We start from the raw sequence: 24,362 nt of genomic DNA, 5'->3' as shown, positions 1-24,362 counted from the left end.
TCACACATCTTGTCCTCACATGATGACAGATTTGTAGTTAAGAAACACAGAAGAATAGACCCATGCAAACAAACAAACAAAGGCAGGCTTTGAATAGAGTTTTTTTTTTATTACTGTACAATAAATTACAATGCAGCCCCCAACCCCCACCTCACAGTCTGCACTTTGGTCTGTTTGATTAAAACAAGTCCCTCCATCCTGCTAAGAATTTATATGTAAACATCAACATGTTTTGTAGGCACATTCAGCTCCAAACATGTGAAGACACCCTTGCCTCAATTATATCCTCCCTGTACATCTCCCTCACCCCTCCACCACAAAGAAAGCACTTGGCTTCAGGCACACGTCCCCCTCCTGCCACCTTTCAGTGGGTGTACAGGGAGGCAGTGAAGACAATGTCCCTGCGGATGGCCAAGGAGGCCTTCTCCATCTTGCTCCCCAGGACGGAGTCTCCCACGATGCGGGCGGCCTGCCTCACCTCCTTCAGCACCTCGTCCAGGCGTTGGATGCAGCGGACCACCGTGCCCTCCTGGACGTCCGTGAGCTGGGCGATCTCTGCGAAGGGCTGGGACGGGACAGAGGAGGTGGTGAGCGACGAAGAGGAAACTTTAACAGCACGAATCACATCTTAAGTTTATCCATTCATAAAGTAAAGAAAGGAGACAGTTTCTATGGTAACATTCTGGTACTCCAGGATACTCTGTCTGGGGTGACATAAAGTGATAAACTCATTATATTTTGTAACATTAAATTGCATGTGATGAATAAAAACATGATTAGATTTGCAGGCAGCTTTAAAAAAAACAAAGAGCTTTTTAAGAACCACAAATCCTGATACCTGAAGCCAAAACTGAGAAGTTAGTGTTTAAATTCTCATGATTGTTCACAACATGCAGTTTGAGTAATCACACTACTTGTCTTCTAATCCTTGTCCTTATTTGCAACTGAATGATCGGGCTTGTTTTTGAGCTTTACTTTTCTTTTGGCAAGTACAAAGACCTGCAAAAATAAACCAGTGATGCTGTTTAACCGCTCTGCAGATCAGAAAAACAACAACAGAGTTTAAAACAATTTTCATATAAGAAGAAATCATCTTGGGTTCTTCTGAGTAAAGAAGTAAAGCTCAGAGGACAGAAGTGGAGTCAACATTTCAAAGAAATAGAGTAGTATCTACATTATAGCAGCAACTGATGGAGAGGAAATGCTACATGTAATGGGGGGGGGGGTGTAAGAATATTTCTGAGGTTGCGTATGTTGAGAAGACAACAGTTAATTTCTTAAGATTTGATAACACTTATTGTCAACACCCAGAATTAAAAGCAAGTCTGAATCTGCAAACAGCCATGTTGGAGTAAATATAAATGTCTTTTGGCTCTAACCTGGGACTGTAGATTTCAGGGAGTGTATTAATTTGGTAACTGCCAAAATTACTGGGTCATGTATTTGTTTAAAATCTTGTTAGCAGCCTGTAAGAAATCCATCACAAAGAAATGACAAAAACTGGATCCACCAACGCAAGACGAATGGCAGTTATGAAACTGAGTCACATGATAAGACTTCAGGAGGAACAGTGTTGAGAAAAATGGAAGAAAGAGGCCAAATCCAGGTGTCAATGACAGGTAATAGGAACAAATTATAGTTTGTTTGTTTTTTATTCCTTTTTGCTTTAAAGGGTTAAAAATAAATAAATAATCTTATAAATATCACCAGTCCCAGTAACAGCAGGGATTAAAGTGCAATCTCTGTCATCTGGCACTGAGTGTTGTCTTAATCTGGATTCTTCCCTCCTGTTTGGGGCTAAATGTGCTCATCAGGTAGGCAGAGCTGGTGGATTAATATTAATATGCGTTACACTTTCTCGTCTCAGCAGAGGAACAGCACATCTGTGACCCGATGACTTGTTAGGTGGATTTAAGAGGATCACGCTCACCTCTGCTCCGAGAGCCCCAGCAGACTGAAAACTGCTTTTACTTCCTCTGTTCTCAGTGAAGTCATTCCCACACATTCTTAGGCATACTTCCTCTCACCAAAAGGTGTGACTGGGGTCAAATAAAGCCCAACAAAGTGTTAAACCTCACCATTCCCCTGGCCCAGCAGTAAACCACCTCTGTGAGCCCAAACTTGAACTGGCCTACAAACTCCTCAGCCGTCTGCGGTATCCCACACTCCCGCTGCAGCTCTCCGATGCGCTGAGCCACCGACTTCACCTGCTCGATGCCCTGGTAGAGAAAAATGACAAGATCGGGATGCTGAGTTCAGCTGGTGGCCGGATTTGATCATGTAGGTACAAGTGACTCGCTCTCCCGCCTCTCAGTGTGGACATTATGAACCTGCTTTACAAACCGCGTCGCTGTACTTCTGATCTTCTAGTGTCTGCACTGCTACTTAAGTCATCACTAATTCAGGCTGCCATAAAGCTCCTTCGTGTTTAAGCAAAAGACTCGGCGAGTGATTTAAAAGTGAGGGAGTGACTGGGGTGAGTCAGGTGACGTGCCCTCGCCGTCCTTCCTGCGGGACGTTGTTCATCAAATGTGCACAGTGTCACGTGATGTGAGTGTTTGTGTGTGAGTGAGTCATAAGGAAAAAAAACTCCTCTGCCTCCTCACCTCCTGCAGCGTGTTGGTGATGTGCGGCTCCACCTGGGTGTTCTGAGTGAAGACCAGACAGGACAGCAGGGCGGCGCTCTCCTCGGGCGCCAGCGGGCTCAGGACGTTCTCGAACAGAAGCTCCGTCAGCAGCAGCTCGTGGCTGCTGATCTGACAGGCTACGCGGCCTTTCAGCTGCACTGCCCCGCCGCTGTCGATGTACTGGAGGGACTGAAGGACCTGAGGGAGGCCGGCGAGGAAAATAAACCTCTGAGTTTGTTTATTTTTGTGGAGTTTTGAAGGAAAAAGTGCTACTAAAACCTGGGAAACTATGCTAACAGATAAAAAATGTCAAGCATTCAACAACTTGAGTTCAGACTGAAAAATCTCACTGATATGAAATTTGAGGAGTAAGAAGAAATGTGGAGGGATTGCACTAGCTGTGACTGAAAGGTGGTGCAATCCCAGACATTTTACTGCAAAGGGAGCCTGAGGGAGTTCCTTATTGGTTCAATGTCCTGATGAGGATGACTGGATCCTCCATCACCTGACAAAGAGCTCATGCAAATGGCCGAGTGTGTGCACCATTACTGAACGTGCAGCTGAACGCTTTGAGCTCGTTTACTGCCTCAAACCAGCTCTTTAATATATAATACTTAGGGCTGTCCCACATTTCTTTGGCAAGCAAGTTGCTGGTTCGATTCCAGATGTGCTGGTTCGATTCCACCTGTGGAGCCAAAAGTAGCATTGTATAACATTTGTACTTTGATTTACTGATTCAACTGTTGGGATCATCTTCTGTGATGAGGCGGTGAATCTTTGTCACTTTTAAAGAATTTTTTTCCTCAAGCGCCACCTAGAGGATGAATTTTGCTTCTCTTGTGACAGCACAGCGGGTAGAGTCTGCTTTAAGTGCTGAATAGCAAACATATGCATGTTAATACTAAATTCTATAATGGCAAAAATAAACAGCTTGTTAGCATCACTGTTAGCATAAGGTAATTTTTTAATATTAGCTCCTTTCTTTGTCTCTAAATTAAATATTTGTAAATTTTTTTCACCCATTTTAATGCTTTTATTAGAGACATAATCAGCAGAGAAAGACAAACGCAGCACAGATCCCACCTGGACTCAAATCGAGGACAATGTAGCAAACTTCTGATGTCTTGGGAATTATTGAGATTATCAAAAACCTTATTTAAGCAAACTGACTTTTGGGAAATTGTGATGGGAACATTTTTTATGTCTAAAGGTATTATAAATTCAATAATTCATAGACCTACGATCACACAGGAAGATGACGAAGAGGAAAATATTCCGATCTGAGAAGCAACCGAGAGGTCTTTACACTTTTTTTTTACTCAGTAAATGACTGACTTATAAAAATAGCCGGTGATTCATTTTTCTGCCAACGGACAGAAACACGTCAGGATAAAGACTCTCATCCAAACCTTGATCCTCTGGTGGTATTCTGGCAGCAGAGTCAGAGACTGGTCCGACACAAGGAAGAGGAGCTGGTCCAGCTCTTCCTGCAGGCTCATCCTCTCCTTAATCCGAGCAAACTGACACACACAGACACACAGGATACTCAATTTGAGAAATGAAACAGCAGAACTTGGCCTAAATCCAGTGAATTCAACAGAGAAGAAGATAATAAAAAACTTCTGTACTCTCATTAACGCATCTTTAGCTAACGCAGCTTTAAACCACTGAGGACGATCTCCACACCGCCAATTTTTATTACCCACAAGGTTGAATAAAGACATAAGGAAGTGTGAATGTGCAGTGATAACAGGAGACACTGATACTGCAAGTAAGAGCTTGTTATCTTGCAGAGTAACGAGAGAGAGAGTGTGTGTGTGTGTGTGTGTGTGTGTGTGTGTGTGTGTGTGTGTGTGTGTGTGTGTGTGTATTGGTGGCTCAAATAACACGCTGTGCCTGTGAGACAGTGATGAGCTGCAGCTATGAGCCTATATGGGTAATTATAGAAGCAGTCAGCTCAGATTCTTGCATCTTATCTCCCCAATGAAGCTGCCAGGAAGACAGGAGAGACGGCACAGAAGCAGAGATCTGGTTTTTGAGTTTGATGTTATTATTGTGAAATTAGAACAGGGGGGAAAAATTGGAAGGATAAAAAGAAACTGGCGGTGTTGTGAGAAGGGAGAAACGAGAGACGCTATCAAGGAGGGGGGCCGGTCTTATGTAAGGATGTTAATTAGCTGCATAGATGTGTAACTGCTGCACAAAATAAATGTGATTTTCTTTCTTTATGAGCAAACACTCGGGCTGAGACACTTTTCTCATTGCAGGATATTTTAAAAACTGTCGCGCGCACACGCACACACACAGACACACACCTGCTCTGCGAACATGGGTGAGTGGATGCAGTTGAAATCTCTGAGGCTGTCTTGCAGCACACGGAGCCTCATGTTGGCCTCCACCACATCAACACTCTTCAGCTGGAGGTCATTGACGGGGTCAAGGGTTGCTATGCCGCTGGGGTTAGCCTCTGCCAATCGAAGCAGCTCCTGTGTCGCCGTGGAGATGGCTTGACCAGGAGGATCAAGCCTAAAGGACAAAGGGAAGTGATGAAGATTTTTAGCTTGACAGTGTAGACTGATCTGAGAAATGCAAGAAAATGGCAACAACAACAAAAAAGGCCAGATATTTTTAAACTATAGCAGTGACAAAAAAGAAAAGGTGGTAATCCATCTGGTAGAGTGATGAGGCCCTTTTCATTTCTCCCTGTAAACCCTGTCAATATCTGTACTGTCGCTTTCATAAGAGAACAAAAAACACAGTAAAAACCAGCTAAAAATAAAAGAAAATACAAAAGAAAATCAATAAAGATATGTAATTATGAAGCACAACCAGCAACAGAATCAGACAAATGTATATATTTTCACCTGCTACTTCATTAGGTACACCTATTCAGCTACATATTACATGCCAACATTTAATCAGCCAATCACATGGCAGACATTCAGTGGAATTAGGTATGTAGACATGGTCAAGACAACCTGCTGAAGTTCAAACTAAGCATCAGAATGAGGAAGAAATGTGATTAAAGTGATTTTGAACGTGACATGGTTGTTGGTTGAAGTATTTCAGAACTGCTGGTCTCCCAGGACTTTCCCACACAACCATCTGTAGGTGGATAGAAAGGCAACAGTAACTAAAATAACCACTAACTACAACCAAAGTATGCAGAAGAGCACCTATGAATGGGCAACTTATTAAAACCTCGGAGCAGGTGACAAACCGAGGTTACAATTCAACCAGGAAAAATGTTGCCTGGTATAATGAGTCTTGATTCTTCCTGCAACATTCACATAGTCGGGTCAGAATTTGGGGTATATAACATGAAAGCATGTGAGAGATATTTTCTTGGCACATTTTTGGCTTCTTAGCACCAACTAAACATTGTTGCTGATCATGGTGATCCCTTATGACCCATCTTCTGATGGCAGTATAACACGCCGTTTCACGCTGTTGAAATAGGATCCTCATTAGAAAAATAAATAAAGTTCTTAAATCACGACAAAGACAACAAATGCATACTTGAATCGTGGCTGTTGCCTCTTGTTGTAATTATCGATGATCCTTTCTGGAATCACTTTGAGGGTTTTCACCGTGATGGCTGAGATGTCCTGAAGCTTCAACTTCTGCACCGTGTGGCTGCAGGGGCCTGATGAACGTTAAAGGCAAAACAGAAAATTAATTACATCAAATAATTGAAAAGTGGTTCGTGAAAGCGATCACACAGAGCTGGCTAGCATCTGCAGCTAACCCCACCTCCTCACCTTCAGGTATGAAGAGAGACGTGTTGTGGAGGTGAGGCAGAGCGGCGTTGTCGTTGCCTTTTCCTTCCTCGTTGCCCTTCTCACAGATGATGAGGGCTGTGAAGGTGCGGTTCACAGAGGCACTGGACACCTGACGCACAGAGAAAAGTCAGAGAACGATACGGGAGCAAGGACACTGTACACTGTTCACACATGAGGGAGATCTGTGGCAATCCAAACACATGCAGGTTGGGTGACGCAGAAACTCTACACCACCCTCTGCTGAGAATGAGCGTCTGGATGTATTTCCTCTTTTACTGGTGACCCGTTCAGCTTTTATGTCACCTGTCTCACCAGTGAGACCAGAGGCTGGGCACAGAGCTCATATGGAGACTTGTTCAGCTCAACATCGCCGACAATATTATTTAAGAAAAATTCTTCTTTGTGACTCTGTATCACTTGCTGATTGTCTCACTGTCCGTAACATTTTCCCATTTTCCTTTTGCCACGATGTTCATCAACTAATTCCTCCACTTTAGCCCAGAGTTGATCTAATAGGCAGTAGCCACTGTCAACAGAGAGCAAACTCAGCACATAGGATACGGTCCGCACATGGTTCACAAAACACAGGTATTTCAAAGAACAGACCCTCAGCCTTAATTTTAGCAGATAAAACAAAAGTATTGTACTGACTTTGAACATCTAAGCACCAAAGCAACCTATAAATAACACAAACTTCATTAGAAAAAAAACAACAGAGCTGAAGAGCCTGATTAATAGTTCCGTTTTAATTTTTTTTTAGGCAAAACAACGTCTTTGGTACCAATTTTTAAAATTTTATTTGTGTGAGCAAAGAATTTGAAACCAGATGATTTTAGGTTATTGTTTACTTTCTGTGTATTCATCTCACTGGAGGAATTAACGACACTGAAACATGCATCAAACTAGCAACTTTCACTTTTCGCTCAATAATCAGCCATTTTTTTAATCCTAGTTTGCATTTTTATACAAAATCTGATTATTTATTTCACTTGTTAATTGCCACTGTTACATAATTCTACACAAATAAGCTATTCTTTTCTTTATGAAATAAATCCTATGTAAGATTTAGCCCCTCTTTAGGTTTTTATCTTTTGCACAGCACAATCAGGTAAGTGTCTGATTGCTCATGCATCCACAGTCACACAAAACCGTCTTCATCCACAAGTAGTATCTGCTCTGAAACAGGTAATATGACCCCAAATAGTCCTGGTGTCACAGAATAGCTGTGGTTGGGTGTCACACTGAATATACACCTACCTGTAGGATAACTCCTAAGGCGTTGAGATGCTGTTTGTTGTTAACTACAATGACTCGACCCACTGAGAGAGCCTTGAGCCCATTCACAGACTCCAGAATAGCGTGCTGAGATTGAGACGGGGAGGAAATGATAAAGGTAAACAAGCAGCTGATTAAAGCTGTATGAATGTAATCGTGATTCTGAATATGTGCGAGTTTACCTGGACTGCTTCTGTGGTTTTCTTCAGCTCGGTGACCGTGTGGTAGTAAGGCAACAGGTCAGAGAGCTGGCCCTCTGTGTCCACGGAGGGCATAGCGGACAACATCTGCTTCAGCTGGCTGATCCTCTTCTCGTGGGTCTGCAGCAGCAGCAGCAAGACAGATGAAAAAGAGACATTTCTCAGCTGCTCTTAGACAGGAAAAATGTTACAGAGCAACAATTCAATGAAGCTGTAAATGTTACCTGAGTATCTCTGTGGCTTTCAGAGAAGCTCCTCCTCATCATGTCGGTCACACGGAGAGCTTCGACTCGCAGCAGGTTGAGGATCATGGTGTAAGTCAGTCTGAACTGGGACTGGAGAAGGGTGGGCTTACCCTGAGGGAGACACACAGGAAGAAGAGTCAGCACAGAAATGGGATGCAAACCATTTTCTAAAGCTAGAAAATCAAAACTGCTCTGATTCCAATTCATCTACTGACGCCACTGATTTCTTTTTTAAAGCGTAACACTTTGTAATTGCTTACAGCCACACCACCCAGCGTATACCTGATCTCACCCCAGCAGATTTTGTATTTACTTGGGTTATCTTAGCCTAATATTAGGATTTGTTTAATGATATGAAACATATGCAAAAAAGAAACTAACAAACCAACAAATATAGGAAAGAGGAAAATACTTTTTCACAGCACTGTATATCTCAAAAATTAATATCAGCCTTGAAAGTCCAGAAATATTGTGAAAAAAGACCACAGCCTATTTAATTTTGCACCATCTGTAGAAGAGGAGGCTCTGGCTTTCTACATTTACAAAAGAAAGTAAAGCATCCATGAAAGAAAAAAGGATAAAAAACACAATTTGTGTTTCAGTTCCACACTGAACCCAAAGCAGTGCTTTTCAAACTGGCACAGAGGGAGACTGTGTTAAAATAGCCCACTCAACTGTGTAATTAAATGTTAAATGAATAACGGAGCGTGCAACACCTTCCTTGAATCACAGCCAAAATAAACAAGCGGTGCAGCTTTGCTTTAGATGTGGAGAGATGGGTACCGAGAGACTTGAGTGGAACGATGTATAAACCCACGCGGCAGGTAGATGTTATGAAATGAAACCCTGCTGCGGCCCTCACCAGCATCATGACGTGCAGATCTGCCATCTCGTGAACGCCGGCTTTACACAGAATGATCACAGTGCCCGTGGCGTCCAAACCTCTCCGGCCCGCTCTGCCCGCCATCTGAATATACTCACCTAAAAATATGGTTCATGGCATGAGCACAGGTCTCAAAATGCTTGTTTTTCCTCAGCTACAATTTATCCTCAAGGACTAGAAAGCATTAGTGATGGCGGCTGAGATGGAGAGTATCAAACCTGGCAGCAGATTTCGGAAGCCGGTTCCATCATGTTTCCTGATGCTGTCGAACACCACGGTCCTGGCGGGCATGTTCACTCCCATCGCAAAGGTCTCTGTGGCAAACAGCACCTGGGAGAGGAAGGGAAGATGCAGACAGCTGGTAGAGCTATTTTTATTTGCAAATGAAGGTGAGTGTAGCAAATAGGTGGGGTTGCAGCACAAAATTGTCTCTTTTTCCTCTGATCTCATTCTTCCAAAGAGAAAACAAGCCCTGTAGCTACATCTCATCCAAGATTCAGCCTGCAGGCTCACTAACCATCATCCGCTTTTCTGACCACAGCTATTACAGAGAAATTCCAAGTCATTTCCATCAAATACTTCCCCACCTGATCATCACAGATTTGCTTGAGAAAACAAATTCCAAGAAAAAGACGCACTTGATATTAAGATATGGAAAGATATTTTTCTACCACCATATTTGTTTTCACAGAATTCTCTGATTTGCTAATTGTGCATAACTTTAGTTTTTTCCTCACTGCAGCGTTACTGACGATATTAGTGCAGGTGGTTACACCACAGATTAACATCTGCACCCCATGAGACCATTAATACTTATGTATTAAGTGTGGTGCATTGCTCCCTCTGCCACAATAATCTCAATAACATCCTGTAGTGTGTGTTGCACCAATATTTTCAAAAGCATGATTTCAAACACAGCTGTGGTCCAAGCCACATTAGCATCATAGCTTTATTTCAACTTCCAGTCACGCTCACCTTTACGAGGCCTCTGGAAAAAAGCATCTCAATGACCTCCTTCAGGATTGGCAGGATCCCGCTGTGATGGACTGCGATTCCTCTCTTCAACAGGTCTCTCATGAGCAAGATCTAAAAGAAGACCCCAATGACAAGTTTAATGTTACATTAACATGTTCTATTGTGGGCAAAACACCATAAATCTTTGACTGGAAGTCAGTTTAAGTGTGCTGCAAATTAAGCCGCTGTTTAAGAAAAGTCTAAAATCCTAAAAAGCACAAAGATTCAGTCATTTTCAAATTAAAATTGATTGTATTTACGGAAATAAATTAATTATGCATATTCTTTCATGTCCATGTTGAGTGTATGTAAACTAACCACGTCTGTGCATATGCTGCAGTGAAACTGCACACCAAAATAGCAAATCTTTTTATATGCCTTCATTATTATGATGAATATATTGTACCTAGGGGAGCTTTTTGTTCCAGATGATTATTAAATACTCATATAAAAGAAGAAATTATCATTCATCACAATTCAGAAAGCAGCCTGTATTAACAGTCTGGGGGAGAGGAAAAGCAGGGCCCCTGCTGACTGCTCGTTACTACCTGAGGCAGCTGCCGGTCTGCTCCTCGGAGGCGAGTGAGACTTTTCTGGAAGAAAGAGTGAATTTCCGCCTTCTCTATGGAGGTGGTTAGGTCCATGGAGTCCAGCGAGCGGGCGTTCTCGTCACAGCGTGTTCGAGAAAAGGTGAACGCAACCACCGGGGTCTGCTGCCGCTGGGACAGGAAATGCAGCAGGGTGAGCCACACTGATCGGTCCTGTGGGGTGAAGCAAATAATTAAAAAATAGGGAGATGGATGAAAACAGGAAATAAGAGGATGACTTGGAGAGAAATCAAAAGGCAAAATAGTGACAAAAGAGAATTACCTGACTAGCGGTGGTGTTTTGAGAGGTGTTTTTTGTGCCAAATGACTGAGCATGTTTGCTGGTGCGCTCCTTCTTAGCATCGACGGCTGCGTAGTATCTGAACAAGAAACACAACTTCCTCTTTGAGAAACAACTTCAAGAAATTATTAACTAGGGAAGCACCACGCGGCGAAGCTGTACCCTTTATTGAGGAAGTTTCCTGTAGCATCCACCAGCAGGAACATCTCTTTCTGAGTCTTGGTGCTGTTCCCCGTGTACAGATAATGCTCCAAGGGCACGGGTCTCTTTAGTGTGCTGATCACATAAATGTGCCTCTTCTTAATACGACTGGGGTAAAAAAAAAAAAAAAACAATAATAAGGGCGAGACAGAGAAATGCAATTAATGGCAGAAGCTGAAGTCTTGCTTTGAATCGTTTTGTGCGAGAGCAGATTTCTAAAGGAGAATTACCGACTGCAGCCACTGTCACCACTCCACAATTAGCTCTCTAATGCTCAGTGGCTGCTGTCAGCGTGGTGCACCTACCCGATCCACTCACTGAACTCCAGAGCGTTTGGCACTGTGGCGCTGAGAAGAATGATACTGACGTGATCGGGAAGCATAATCAGAACCTCCTCCCACACAACCCCTCTCTGAGGAAAGCAAACACAAGAGGAAAGTCAATTAACCTCGAAAATCAGCTGGAAAAAAATGAATCCGTGGGTGCGCTCCCTGACCTCAGCGTCGTTGATGTAGTGAACCTCATCGAAGATCACCCACTCCAAGTCCCTGATGACCTCTGAACCGTTGTAAAGCATAGACCTGAGAGAGGAGAGGACGGAGCAATCTAGAAACTTTACTCTACTCAATACGTTGCTTCTAATATATACAACAAACAGTCCGAGCACCTGAGGATCTCAGTGGTCATGATGAGGCAGGACGACTCAGGACTGAGCTGGACGTCGCCCGTAAGGAGTCCAACGTCCCCAAATGTGTTTTTAAAGTCTCTGAACTTCTGATTGGACAGAGCCTTGATAGGAGATGTGTAGATGGTCCTTTAAAAACACAAGAAAGAGAGAGAGAGGAAAATAAACCTCTAATAAACCTCTGCAAAGAAAAAACACTTTAATCTGGATGTTATAGGTCTAATTATGTATTAAATATATATATTAGAAGACTACAGACTGTGAAGTCTAATAATGCCAAACAAGAACAAAATAATGACATTAAAAACTTTATGTTCGACCACAACACTAAACAGCTGTTTACCCGTTATACAAAACCTGTTACTTGCCTCACTGTCAGGTAACACATGATAACAACAAGCAGTAACAGTCTTCAGATTAAAGGGTTACATATGTTAAATGTATTGATTCCTGCATACACTTTAAGTATAGAAAAATTAAAAAACAAACACCAGTCGATAAATATAAATCACCAAGTATCAGCCATCCATTGGATAGGAAGGAAAACAGTGTAAATGTTTGGAAACGCAAAGTATTTGACTTTTGTGCCACCTAGTGGTTGTGTCAGAATAACAAAGACTGTGAAAGTGCCAACAAAAGCTGCTTTTATTCTGGGGTGTAATATTTATTTATTTGAATCTAAGTCATGTTAATCATCTGCCACAGAACAGTTTGAAGTAAACCTTAAATAAGAAACTTAGCCATAATATAACCACTCTATCATTACCTAATGGTGAGACTCCTGCTATTAAAATATTAAAAGTAAGTTTTTACTATTTATTTTATGATTTAGTTATGACACTTTAATCTGTGTGTGTTTGTTTACTGTCCTCAAAGCTACATGATCGGGAGTCAAAGGTCAGCAGTGGCTCAGGTGACATCGTGAATCGTGAATCTCAAGTGAATCGTCGGTATGATTAAAAGTACTGTTTTAATGTTTGTGTTTAGCACTATAAACAACCCCTTTTTAAGATTTTTCTCAATGTGATTAAGTATAGCAGTGAACAGGCCAAACAATACTGCAGCATGGCATAATTTGATATTTATTATTATTTTATTTATATATTATTATTGTATATTATAATTTAAAATGTCGTAGCAGAGCATTTCCAGCTTGTTCCATTCTTTACTGGGGATTTATGTACTTTCATTTTAAGTACATGAATTAAGTTCATCTTGTCTTCTTTCTTCCTGGTGGTTCCTTCCTGGTATTCATTTGTATTCGTATTTCAAAAGTATTTATATAGTGCTTTTTTATTCCTATGAAGCACATGTTTTACACATGTAGAACTTTCATCAGGAGCAATTTGGGGTTCAGTATCTGGCCCAATGATGTGACATGTGGAGCTGGGGATCAAACCACCTTCGGCAGACAACTATGTGAGCTGTGAGTCACAGCTGTCTCGTGTCATTAGTGTTTCTTGCTTCTTTTCCAGCCTTGAAGACAAGAACAACCTCTGTCTTACAGCTTGTACTGAAAAAGGGTTTAGCTCACCTCTGAGCTGTGCACAAATACACACCTCGTCATGTGTTTCTGTGAGAGAGCGATGGCGTACTCGGCCACCACTGTTTTTCCAGCAGACGTGTGCGCGGCCACAAACACGGAGTCGTGAGCTTCCAGCCTCAGCACGGCCTGCTTCTGGAAAACATCGAGCTCAAAAGGCCACTGCAGCAGAGAAACAGGAAAAAAGAAAAAGGTTTTCACTTAACAGCTCACCACATGCCGTGTTCAGAGAAGCAACAGAGAGAGGTGAAAATATCAAAATAAGACAAATGGATTTTATTTTTTGTTATGTTGAACCCAAACCTTGAAAGCTGGGTTTGGGATGCGTTTGTGGAAGTCATCGCAGGGTGATGTTATATTCACAGGAATGGCCCATTTCTTGTTTTCCTCTGTGTTCTCTTTTAGCTTTGATTTCTCTTCTTTTCCTTTCTCTGGAGGAGACGAGGATGACGCAGCATCCTGCAGGCAGAGGAGAAGGAAACAAAGCTTCAGAGCAGTTCATATTTAGCAACACTCGACAGTTAACTCACATCAATTTTCTTTTATTTTAATGTCTGTCTGTTTCCTGCTACGCGAATAGCAGCATTTATTTTACAAATTCTGCACTGGAAAAAGACTGAATTAAATTCAGAACTAAATACTGAAAATAGCTTTATCAACACCACAATTAAAGGATGAATGCAAGAGAGAAGGATTTCCAGATTTTACCTCTCGTCTTTTCTTTCTGCATCTATGACAACAAAGAACTGCAACTCACTGAGCACCACAAGCTCATGTAAATTAGCCTCTGGGCTAAATCTAGTTGGACAGTCATGGTCTTTAAAATTAATTTCTAGGGAGAGAACTGTGATGGTGGGCAGTAGTGTTAGGTATATTATAGGAATATTATACTGTACTAAACAACCGTGCTCTTGACTATCTCACCGACCTCCTCAGTCTCTATACTCCCAGCCGTTCTTTACGATCATCTGGTCAGTTACTTCTGGCCCAGCCCGGGCACCGTCTGAAGACTAGGGGTGATCGTGCCTTTGCCTCAGTAGCACCAAACCTATGGAATACTCTTCCTGCTATCATTCGTGCCTCTGACTCCATTCGGTCCTTTAAAGCATGCTTGAAAACCTGGCTTTTCCGACATGCTGATTGTCACCGCTCATTAGTTGCTGTATCGTTACTCATTTCTCTGGATTATCATGAATTCTCCCTATCCCTACTTACTAATGCCTTTGTTTGTTTTTGCTATTTTACCTTGTTTTAATGACTTACTGTTCAGTGTAATCATTTTACTGTTTATTCCTTACTGTGAAGCACTTTGGTGTACTCCCTGGTTTTAAATGTGCTATATAAATAAAATTGCATTGCATTGTACTCTGAACAATTCAAAGAAAGAATAAAAGAACGCATTCATGCCTGATACCAAACTTGCTTCCCATATTTCAAATTTTTCATTCATTTTCAAACGGTCTGTGTTTGAATTCATCTTCAGGGTTTCTCCTTGTTTAAAACAGGCTTTTGAGGGTTGGTGATACACATGTAAGAGTATGTTACTCAACAGATCTCCATGTGTTTGAATCCATTTCAAGTTAATTGAGTAAATGGCACCTCTGTTACATTTTAGGTGAATCTCCTTTGGTGGAGAACTAAATTACCGGTATGCTCAATGCATAAAAAACCCAACCTGTACATCAAAACTTTGTTTAAAGGTTGTCAGACGTCCACGTGACATCAGGCAGTATGTTTTTAAAAAAAGCAAATACGACATTCGTTTGATTGTATAATGACTGTGGTCAAGAAACATATTTGCCCTTTACATGCATCTACATGTAAATGACATCTCTAAAAGTGTTATGTCTCACTGTGGGTTGCACCGTGTTACTGTGGTAGAAGTTACGTTTGGTAGTACTGCTGCCTTGAGGAAGAAGGTTCTGGGTTCAGGTCTACTGGTTGGCTAACAGGCAACCACTTTTCTTTTTTCAATGTTTGTTCAAGATCTGAGTTTTCACCTTCGAACCAAACCTGAGCATTAAGATGTCGGGCAAAACTTCCTTTTCACTGAGTGTTTGCTGGATGGGAACCATCTCAATACACAACACAGGCGAATTTGACCACATGTAAAACTTCTCCCATCATATTAACCTTCAAATTTTTAATCGAGCTGTTTGCTATATTTACTTAAAGATATTGCACTAATATTTATCATTCACAGTCATTCATTTCAGGGAGTATAATCTGAAGAAAAGCATTTTACCAGATATCTGAAATAAAAGATGTACCTTGATGCCCAGGTCTTCAAGACTGTTTGTTCGTGGTAGTTTGGGGGCATCTTCACTTTCTTTGTCTTTCTCCTTCTCCTCAAGCTGCAAACCACTAATGCCTTCCACGGTAGACAGGAGCGACATGAGGTTGACCTCTGGCTTCGCTATTTTGGCATCTTCAGGATACAATTTTAAAAAGACAAAATCATTAATTTATCTACTTTTAGACCATGTAGTATTTTTTTTTTTTGTTGGGACAGTCTGAGTTCTAACCTTTGTCAGTAAAGTCCATCCCAGCTTTCAGTCCAGGGGCCACCTTCAGTAAATCTATAAAAGAGTAATGACAAACTCAAACTCTAAGAGGTGAAATAATAAAATATGTTTGACTTTATTTTACGTTGATCCTGCTTAAAAGAGGGAAAAAAATCACCACTCTCAAAGTCAATTTCCTCCTCCAGCTCAGATTTCTTCTTGATTTGTTCAAGCGTCAGTTCCTCCATTCCTCCTGTGACAATAACAACAAGAATATTAATAGATAACAAAACTCCTCAGTTTTGACATCTGAACTAAAGAAAGATACAGGAAATCACTAAGAAAAAATGCTTTGAATGAATGAAAGAATCTCACCGGGGAGGAACGGGTAGTTGGTGTTGCTTCCTCGAAGGCTTTCAGAAGGAGGCCCAGGCTGGCGCTGCAATGACAGCGAGTTCTTTGCAGACAGGCCGGTGTTCTCCAGTAACACCTACAGGTGAAAAAAAGAAGAAGAAAGAATACAGACCCAAAATGAAATGAATCAAGCCAACCTTTGATTACAGTGATAATGCGCAGGACCATAATGATAACCTGCTGCTAGACTCTGACTCTTCAATATGAACAAACAGATCTGAAGATAAAAGCAGAAGTGAAAAATAGTGACAACTTGAGTGTGAAAATTTTGTTTTTGCTTTTTAAATTAAATCTAGGTGGCCCTAAAATCTAAAAGATCTATTTTTTTCCAAAATGGATAAAATCAGTCTTGAAAAATATGTATAGAAATATGCATGTAAAGTTTTGGCCAATGACACAGTTGCTATACACAACCACAGTGAATTTCAAATCAAACAATCAAGATTTGATTGAAAAGCAAACTTGGCTTAATTCAAGGAGTTTAACAAAAGTTTTAACTGTTAAGGAATTACAGCCATTTAATACACAGTCCTCTAATTTCATAGGCTAAAAAGAAACTGGATAATTGATTGACAAGCAGTTTTATGATTAGGTCAGGCCTGTTCCTTCATTCTTCCATGACACATTAAATAAGAGAAAAGCTCTGGGGTTGATTCCAAGAGTTGGGCTTGCATTTGGTAGCTGTTCACTGGATCACTAAAAAGCCTAAAGAGATGCTGAAGAATGTGAAGGAGACCATTTTTAGGCTGAAAAAGCCAAATTAAACTTCTCAGAGAGTAAGGCATCTCCAAAAAAAGAAGTTGATCCAAGTATTAAAATGAACCACATATTTAAAACGACCACACATATTTAAAGCTGAAACAGCAAAGCACTTTTAATAAACAATAAGATACTCTTTGTCAGGTTCAATAATGATTTGACAATAATGATTTTATTTTAATAAGGAAAATGTTGCCACGTTACCTCAGTGAAGTCCAGCAGCATTCCTGTGGTCGGATCTCTGACAACAGACAGTCCCGAGTGAAGCGGAGATGGACAACAGTTGAGCAGAGAGTCAACGTCAACCTTCCTCTGGGTCACCCTGATGAGAACAGCAACACACACACACACACAAAAATCACATCTTTAAACATACGTTGATTTTAACCCAATAATAATTACAATATCAGATTTGACTTTCCCCCCGTAGACACGTTAGATTTCAGGAAGCAATGATTTCAAGAAACTCTCTTAATTATTTAGTGAAATCAATAAATATGCCTATTAGTGTTTTTTTTAATTAGCAATATAACAAACATAAATACTTGAGAAACTTCTGGAAGGCAAAGTCTTTGTCGTGTATAGGAAGCCATGCAGGGTCTCTTAAAAACTGTTTCTCTACTTCTGTCTCCAGGTTCAGGTTTGTGGGAGGAAGCCCGTGAGGGAGCTGTGGATGGAAAAAAAAGAGATCAGAGAGACATCCTGAAGAGCCACATAAACAAAACAAGTCAAATAATTCCCCTATATTTACATAAGTTATAAATGAACACCATCAACTATCCCCCAAAGATAAAACACAATCAAATCTTATTTAATATAAGCAATCAGCTCAGGTGAAACTAAACCATAATGTTAAGTCACTTAGATAATATGAAATTTTAATAAGCATCACTTTGAATAAGTTCTGAAGAAGCTAAATGTGCTAGATTAGGTGACTTGAATACAAAAATGTATGGGTAAAGCAATTGTACAAGGATTGGCTTTATTTGTTTTTGTTTTTATTTTGTTTCTTGTATCTAAAGTAATTCTCATTAGGAAACAAATAAATTAAATATTTTAAAGTCTTTGGGTCAACCCCCAGATTTGTATCTACTCCCTTGTTTATTTCAGAATGGGGAAAAAGTAGGTCTACATGGGTTTTCACTCACACTGCATAATCATAAAATCATAATACAAGGGAACAGGGCTTTAGTCTTAAAAAGCTCCACTGCAACGGCATCAGTGATTTCCAACCACAAGCCCGGAAGCATGCCATTATCGTTGAGTTGAAGAATTCTTAATCCTTTACATTAGGTTGTAACACAGACCAAATCATTTTATTGGACTACAACTTAGCTAAAATAGTATGAGTAAACAGTATCTTACTCCTTACTGACCGTGCTATGTGGAGGCAAAGACTGGCCGGGCACGGGGTGTGTGATAAGCTCAAACCTGCCAGAGCATCCCATCTCCAGCAGGGACATGGGCAGATCCATGGGGCCCGGAGGGGGCACATCTGCAGAGAGACAACATAAAGAGTCTGAATGGATGAGCAAGCACACATTCACGCAGGCTGCATTAAAAAGATGAAGAAAAAGACTGTCAGGTTAAATTAACCATTTATCTGGTCGTATTTATTCCGTAAATGCTTAACGGATATTACCACACTTACTTGCTGATTAGCTAAATATTAAATCTGTGCTTTATGAGGGTGCAGAAAGAAGCTACTCTGTTAGCCATAGCATCATAAGCTACATCAATGGAGCTAGTTAACCAAAAATAAACATAATACAGTTAGATATTTATAATTATTTAAGGAGCGGGCTTGACAAATTACAACCCACAACGTACTTAGTCTATCCATGCCCCCACAGTCGTTAACGAAAGCTAAAAGTTGCCACAAAGTAGTTGCTGCAGTGGCCACGGAAGTTGCCAAAATTGACAAGCGGAAGTGGCTAGCAAAAAACTGCTCGACTTAAACGCAAAGACATAAAATTCTTTAAAAAAAATATTACAAAGACTTTTATAAGATAAAATGTTTTATAAGTTAGAAATATCGTTTTCTGTACTTTTTAAAATAATATTATAAACTTTTTTGCAAAAACAAAACAAAACATAAAGAGAACAACGTCACATTTACGCGCCGGCGTTATTCTTCCTATTAGCCATTGCAACTGTTTGAAGCAGGTAAGCGATTAAAACAGATTAAAATAATGGACATTTCTTTATTTTATAGCTCCTGTAGGACTTCACTGGTATCTTGATATCGAGGTAGACTTCGGATTTACACCCTGTCTGGATTGAGTGAACAGTTTTTTTATTTTATCTGAAAGAAGTCGAGTTGTGGTTTCTGGCTAATTAGCTTGTGGCCAGCTGGTGGTGGTAAATCAATAGGGGAATCTGTTATTTTTTGTTTACCTCTCTTAAAATAGTATTTTTTTTCTTCTTTCATTAAAACATGTTTTCTGCATTTTAGTGATTGCCATCATGGTGGTGTTTCCGAGCTCGCTGACGGAGGAAGAGGAGGCTTTACAAAAGAAATATGCTAAACTCAAGAAAAAGGTATGTAAGGTTTTTGGTCTGTACTAAATTGTGGAACATTCCAAACAGGAAACCATTCCTTTTTCATAATATAAGCTTCCTCTTTGCTACACTATACAGAGATTTAACATTTCATCCCGCTTCCAACATCGAAGACACACGTGAATATGTAAAATAGCTATACTGAAGACTCAAATAAAGCTTTGTATGTACACTTTTTACCTCTCTATTCAGAAAAAGGCACTGGTTGCTTTGAAAAAGCAGAGTTCAACCAACCAGACAAACCAGAGTGGCTTGAAACGGAGTAAGTGCATCCAGCTAACCGCTGGATTTCTTTTTTTTTTTTTTTTGACTCAATCACTCTGGTCTTTCTTATAATAAGGCTTTAATAAAAGTAAACATCAACATTATAATCTGAAGCACCAGCAACTAACTGGAAAAATCTGACTTGTCATATATGGGACTCATAGGTTTATACTGTAAAATTTAAACATAACACCAGTAGAATATTTGATCTAATCTAAGACATGTATTTTTTATTATTGTTCATTGGAGTGGCTTGTTTTAAACACTGGTTGTACTGTTATTTACTTTTTTTTGTCTGTTTCTTTTCTTTGTCAAAGCACTGTCAGACCAGCCTGTTGTTGACACTGCAACAGCAACAGAACAAGCAAAGATGCTCATCAAGTCAGGGGCCATCAGTGCTATTAAATCTGAGAATAAAAACTCTGGATTTAAAAGGTCTCGAATGCTGGAAATTAAGCTCAAGGTGGGATGTCAGTAAATACATTGCATGACCTGTAATTCTTATTTCTGGCATTTACGAGCAGTTGTAAAATTATTATTAAACTCTCCTCCTCACATGTGGTGGATTTTTGCTCTTCATGTCTCACAGGACCCTGAAAAAGGCTCAGTTCCTGCTTTCTTACCATTTCAAAGGAGTGTCTCGACAGATGAAGACCAGCCTGAGGTATAATACAGGACATTAAGCATTGCTTTACCACTTTGTTTCTGTTAAATTTAATATTGTCATATTTTTTTGGTTTCTTCTAGTCTGGAAAAAGAGCCCACAGGAAGTCTCTGTATGAGAGGTAAATTCCAAATCCATAATGAACAGCATGTTTAATACGCCAAAATTCTGTATCTGTGGGTCTAACTTGGTTTCTTTGTTTTCTGCTGCAGCTTTGTTAGTTCAAGCGACCGATACCGGGATGAGGACGAAGGAGGCAGCATGTCATCCAGCCGGGACATGGAGAGAGACAGAGAGCGCGAGCGGGACCGTGACCGAGATTTGGATGGAGAACGGGAAAGGGAGAGAGACAGAGAACGGGACAGAGATCGAGACCGAGGCAGGGAAAGAGACAGGGAAAGAGACAGGGAACGAGACAGGGAACGGGACCGGGAACGAGACAGAGACCGAAGCCGAGACAGGGATCGAGACCGGGAAAGAGAGAGAGATGGACCCTTCAGACGTAAGTAACCATTTTCTGTTATGTGAACTTTAGACCTAATGTTTGTCTCTTTGCATTTTTTTTATTTCCATATCTTCAGAAAAAAATCAGATGGGGAAATAAAAAGATGGGGCGACTGTGGTTCAGGGGGTTGGGAAGCTCATCTTGTAACCGGAACGTTGATCTCCAGCTCTGTCTGTCTTGGTCGTTGTGTCCTTGGGCAAGACACTTCACCTACCGCCTACTGGTGATGGCCAGAGGGGCCGATGGCGCGATATGGCTGCCTCTCTTCTGTCAGTTTGCCCCAAGGCAGCTGTGGCTACAACTGTAGCTTGCCTCCACCAGTGTGTGAATGTGAGGGTGAATGAATAGTGGAATTGTACAGTGCTTTGAGGGTCTCGAAAAGCGCTATATAGATGCAACCCATTATTATTTAGATGTGGTTGGCCAAGGCTTGCTTATCTTTTGTAATATACTATGTCAAGAGTTTACAAATTCATCCTTGACCTAGTCTGCTTATTTCTAATCTTATTGATAGGTGTCAAAAGGTCAAAATCAAATTAGGGGTTAAGAAATTTTAAGGCTGATTGCCTTACAGACGAAACACTAACCAGTTCTAACCAAAGATTATGAACATGCTGTCAGAGAAACCTGTTGGAAGATACAAGAAGAGAAAAGATGTGTTAATATAATAGTTAAGGAGAGGGTAGGTGCTCAGTTCGTCGTGGGCTTTAAAAACTGAGGGATTGTTCAAAATACCTGATCCAGACCTGAGCACAAACTAATCTAGTCTGCATTTTCTCGAGCAAGTGAAGAGAAGCTAACTGGAGAGTAATATGATCTCTCTCGGATTCCTGTCACTGCTCCTGCTGCAGTGTTTTGGATCATCATTCTTTTCAAAGTGGTTATTTGAAAGAGGTTTAAAGAGGTTTCCACTGTGATATTCGTAAAAGATCCAAAAATAGCCCTGGTTTGTGTACTTCTAGAAAGCTTTGTGGGAACAGCTTTGCTACAAATCCAATTATTGGCAGTTATAAAGTGGAATTAGTTTGTGGAAACGTGTTGACCAAAAAGTACATGTTAATACAATGAAGTCACTTATTCTGTACACAGTGCTGCTTCCATACTTCTCCAGTAATTTTTATCTTATTTTTTAGTTAATTTTTCTGTAATACTTATGGAAGAATAAAATTGTGAAAAAACAAGCTACATTAAAAAAACATTGCTGATTTATGATTTGTCCCTGTCTGCTTTTTTCACTCTCAGGGTCAGACTCGTACCCAGAGCGCAGAGGAGTGCGAAAGGGGAACACCGTTTACGTTTATGGCTCTGGGCTCGGCGAGGACAGCCTGCGCTCGGCTTTCTCTCAACACGGAAACATCATCGATCTCTCGATGGACAACCCACGCAAGTAAGGAGGCTTTAAACAAAACTGTGTGCTCATAAGTGTCATTTCTGCCTGCATTTTCATGCAGTAATATAAATAGTGTGACGATGATTTATTCTTCCTTTTCTGTTTTGTTCTTCTGTCCAGTTGTGCATTTATCACTTTTGAGAAGATGGAGTCTGCAGACCAGGCTGTTGCTGAGGTTAGTGCTATCTTTCTTCCTGCCACCCAGCTGTTATGTCTATTGTGTTTGTTTTTTGTTTTTTGTTTTTTTCAGGTATTGATTTGGTGAATGTCTAAATTGCAATACAGGCAAAGCTGTACCACAATAAGACTTTATATCTTATTGTGGTACAAAGGGGCAGGGATAGCTCAGTAGGTAGAGTGGTGGCCCCATGATTGGAAGGTCGGGGGTTCGACTCCACTGAACGGCGACCCTGAGGTACCCCTGAGCAAGGTACCGTCCCTACACACTGCTCCCCGGGCGCTGCACTGGCGGCTGCCCACTGCTTCACTGGGTGAATGGGTTAAATGCAGAGGAACTATTTCCCTATGGGGACTAACACGCACACTTTACTTTAAAGAATACACTGCATTATCTTCTTTGATTAGGTGCATGGTCAGCATGATCCCTCGAGTTGGCATAACGTTATCATACTGTGGCCCAGACAGTGGTTAAAACGATTAAAGAATTTGGAAACTCCTTCAAAGGACAGTTATCTTATTCAGTTGAATACAAGCAGCTCAGGGAGGACAGTATATCTTCCAGCTACCTGGGTGGTCTCAATACTGATTACTGCTTGGCTTCAAAAATGAGCATCTTCAGTCTAAGAAATCATCCAAAAAATCCAATTATTAATTTAAAGGGGGGGAAAAGTAAATATGACTCTTTGGTATGTCCACAAACATGCAGGCGCTTTGCCCTTGTGGCCTTCATCAGAGCACAATAATGACTTAATGATAAAGACTTGCTGTAGTTTTACAGGCGCCTGGTTTATTTCTACACAGCAGACTAAAAGGCTGGACTGGCTTTGCTGTTTTTTGTTTCACAGTTGAATGGAACCACGGTGGGAGACGTTCACATCAAAGTCAGCATCGCCAGGAAGCAGCCGATGCTGGACGCTGCCACTGGCAAATCTGTGTGGGCTTCACTGGGTAAATACAGCACTCGTATTGTGCGTTTAGACACTGATCAAACAGCTTGTGTGTCTGCACAGCGTGGATTAACCGTCACCCCTATCTTTCCTTTACAGCCGTGCAGAACAGCACTAAAGGCTCCTACCGGGACAAAAGGAACCAAGTGGTGTACAGTGAAGATCTTTTCCTGGGATGAAAAGTCCATGTTTTTGTTGCTCTGTTTCTGAGCTGCTAACCTGCTGCATGTGCTTTGTAGAAGACATAAAAGATTATCAGTAGCCTTTTTGATCAGAGCATTGTAGTTACTCTAGGCTGGATGTAATGCTACATATGCAGCTTTGCATGTGAAACTACACATCTGAGCTCAAAAAGTAAAAGAATTGTATTTGTGAATGTTTTCTTTTGTGTAGGTCACTCATTCATATTAAAAAAACATGCGACTTCTAATTTATATATTAAATGACTCAGTTTTGACTCTAAAAGTACCTTCTAGAAAGAAACATCTTGTCTTCTGAGATGTGCCCTGCTATCTGTTTTCATGGAAAAAAGTAGACTCATTATCCTCATTGTCAGCTTCATGTTTTTTATTCTTGGACTCTTCTGGAGTAGAATTGTATGAATCTAACCTTTTCTTATCAACCATTCAGCTCATGCTCTACAATAAGCCAGTTTAGCTCCTGTCCTTCAAATTGACTTTCTTCTGATTTGCTACTCCTTGCAAAAAGGTGTTGGTGGGGCTTTAGTGGATTAACAGTAACTCGAAACAGAGAAGTTTCTCTCTAGCTGTTTTATTTACTCATTCACAGACTCTGACTTGCAGTCAGTCACTGCGCTGACTCCACGTACA

General features: G+C 40.8%; 2 protein-coding genes across 2 annotated transcripts; one reads left to right on the top strand and one right to left on the bottom strand.

Moving 5' to 3' along the window:
• Positions 1-88: 88 nt before the first annotated feature.
• Positions 89-18,957, bottom strand: skic2 (SKI2 subunit of superkiller complex). The gene is made up of 29 exons (XM_004548966.5): positions 18,851-18,957; positions 18,397-18,515; positions 17,566-17,687; positions 17,225-17,342; positions 16,223-16,337; positions 16,026-16,100; positions 15,869-15,922; positions 15,614-15,771; positions 13,647-13,802; positions 13,360-13,505; positions 11,783-11,929; positions 11,612-11,696; positions 11,421-11,527; positions 11,077-11,223; positions 10,897-10,993; positions 10,575-10,787; positions 9,988-10,098; positions 9,231-9,342; positions 8,992-9,110; positions 8,109-8,240; positions 7,867-8,004; positions 7,667-7,771; positions 6,389-6,518; positions 6,147-6,273; positions 4,943-5,153; positions 4,037-4,147; positions 2,607-2,825; positions 2,079-2,219; positions 89-565 (listed from the first exon to the last, which is right to left on the bottom strand). Exons 1-29 carry the CDS (start codon positions 18,861-18,863, stop codon positions 365-367), a joined length of 3,729 nt encoding a protein of 1,242 aa, XP_004549023.3. The 5' UTR covers positions 18,864-18,957; the 3' UTR covers positions 89-364.
• Positions 18,958-19,052: 95 nt separating this feature from the next.
• On the top strand, positions 19,053-23,962 carry nelfe (negative elongation factor complex member E). The gene is made up of 11 exons (XM_004548967.5): positions 19,053-19,186; positions 19,476-19,561; positions 19,775-19,844; positions 20,164-20,309; positions 20,436-20,510; positions 20,594-20,631; positions 20,723-21,012; positions 22,258-22,402; positions 22,526-22,580; positions 23,431-23,533; positions 23,632-23,962. The coding sequence occupies exons 2-11, from the start codon at positions 19,487-19,489 to the stop codon at positions 23,709-23,711; spliced, it is 1,077 nt and encodes a 358-aa protein (XP_004549024.1). The 5' UTR covers positions 19,053-19,186; positions 19,476-19,486; the 3' UTR covers positions 23,712-23,962.
• Positions 23,963-24,362: the final 400 nt, after the last annotated feature.

This window comes from Maylandia zebra, linkage group LG22 (assembly GCF_041146795.1).
Source record: "Maylandia zebra isolate NMK-2024a linkage group LG22, Mzebra_GT3a, whole genome shotgun sequence".
NCBI classification, from domain to species: domain Eukaryota; kingdom Metazoa; phylum Chordata; class Actinopteri; order Cichliformes; family Cichlidae; genus Maylandia; species Maylandia zebra.
Note: the sequence above shows the minus strand (reverse complement) of the source record. Positions and strands in the feature narration are given on the sequence as shown.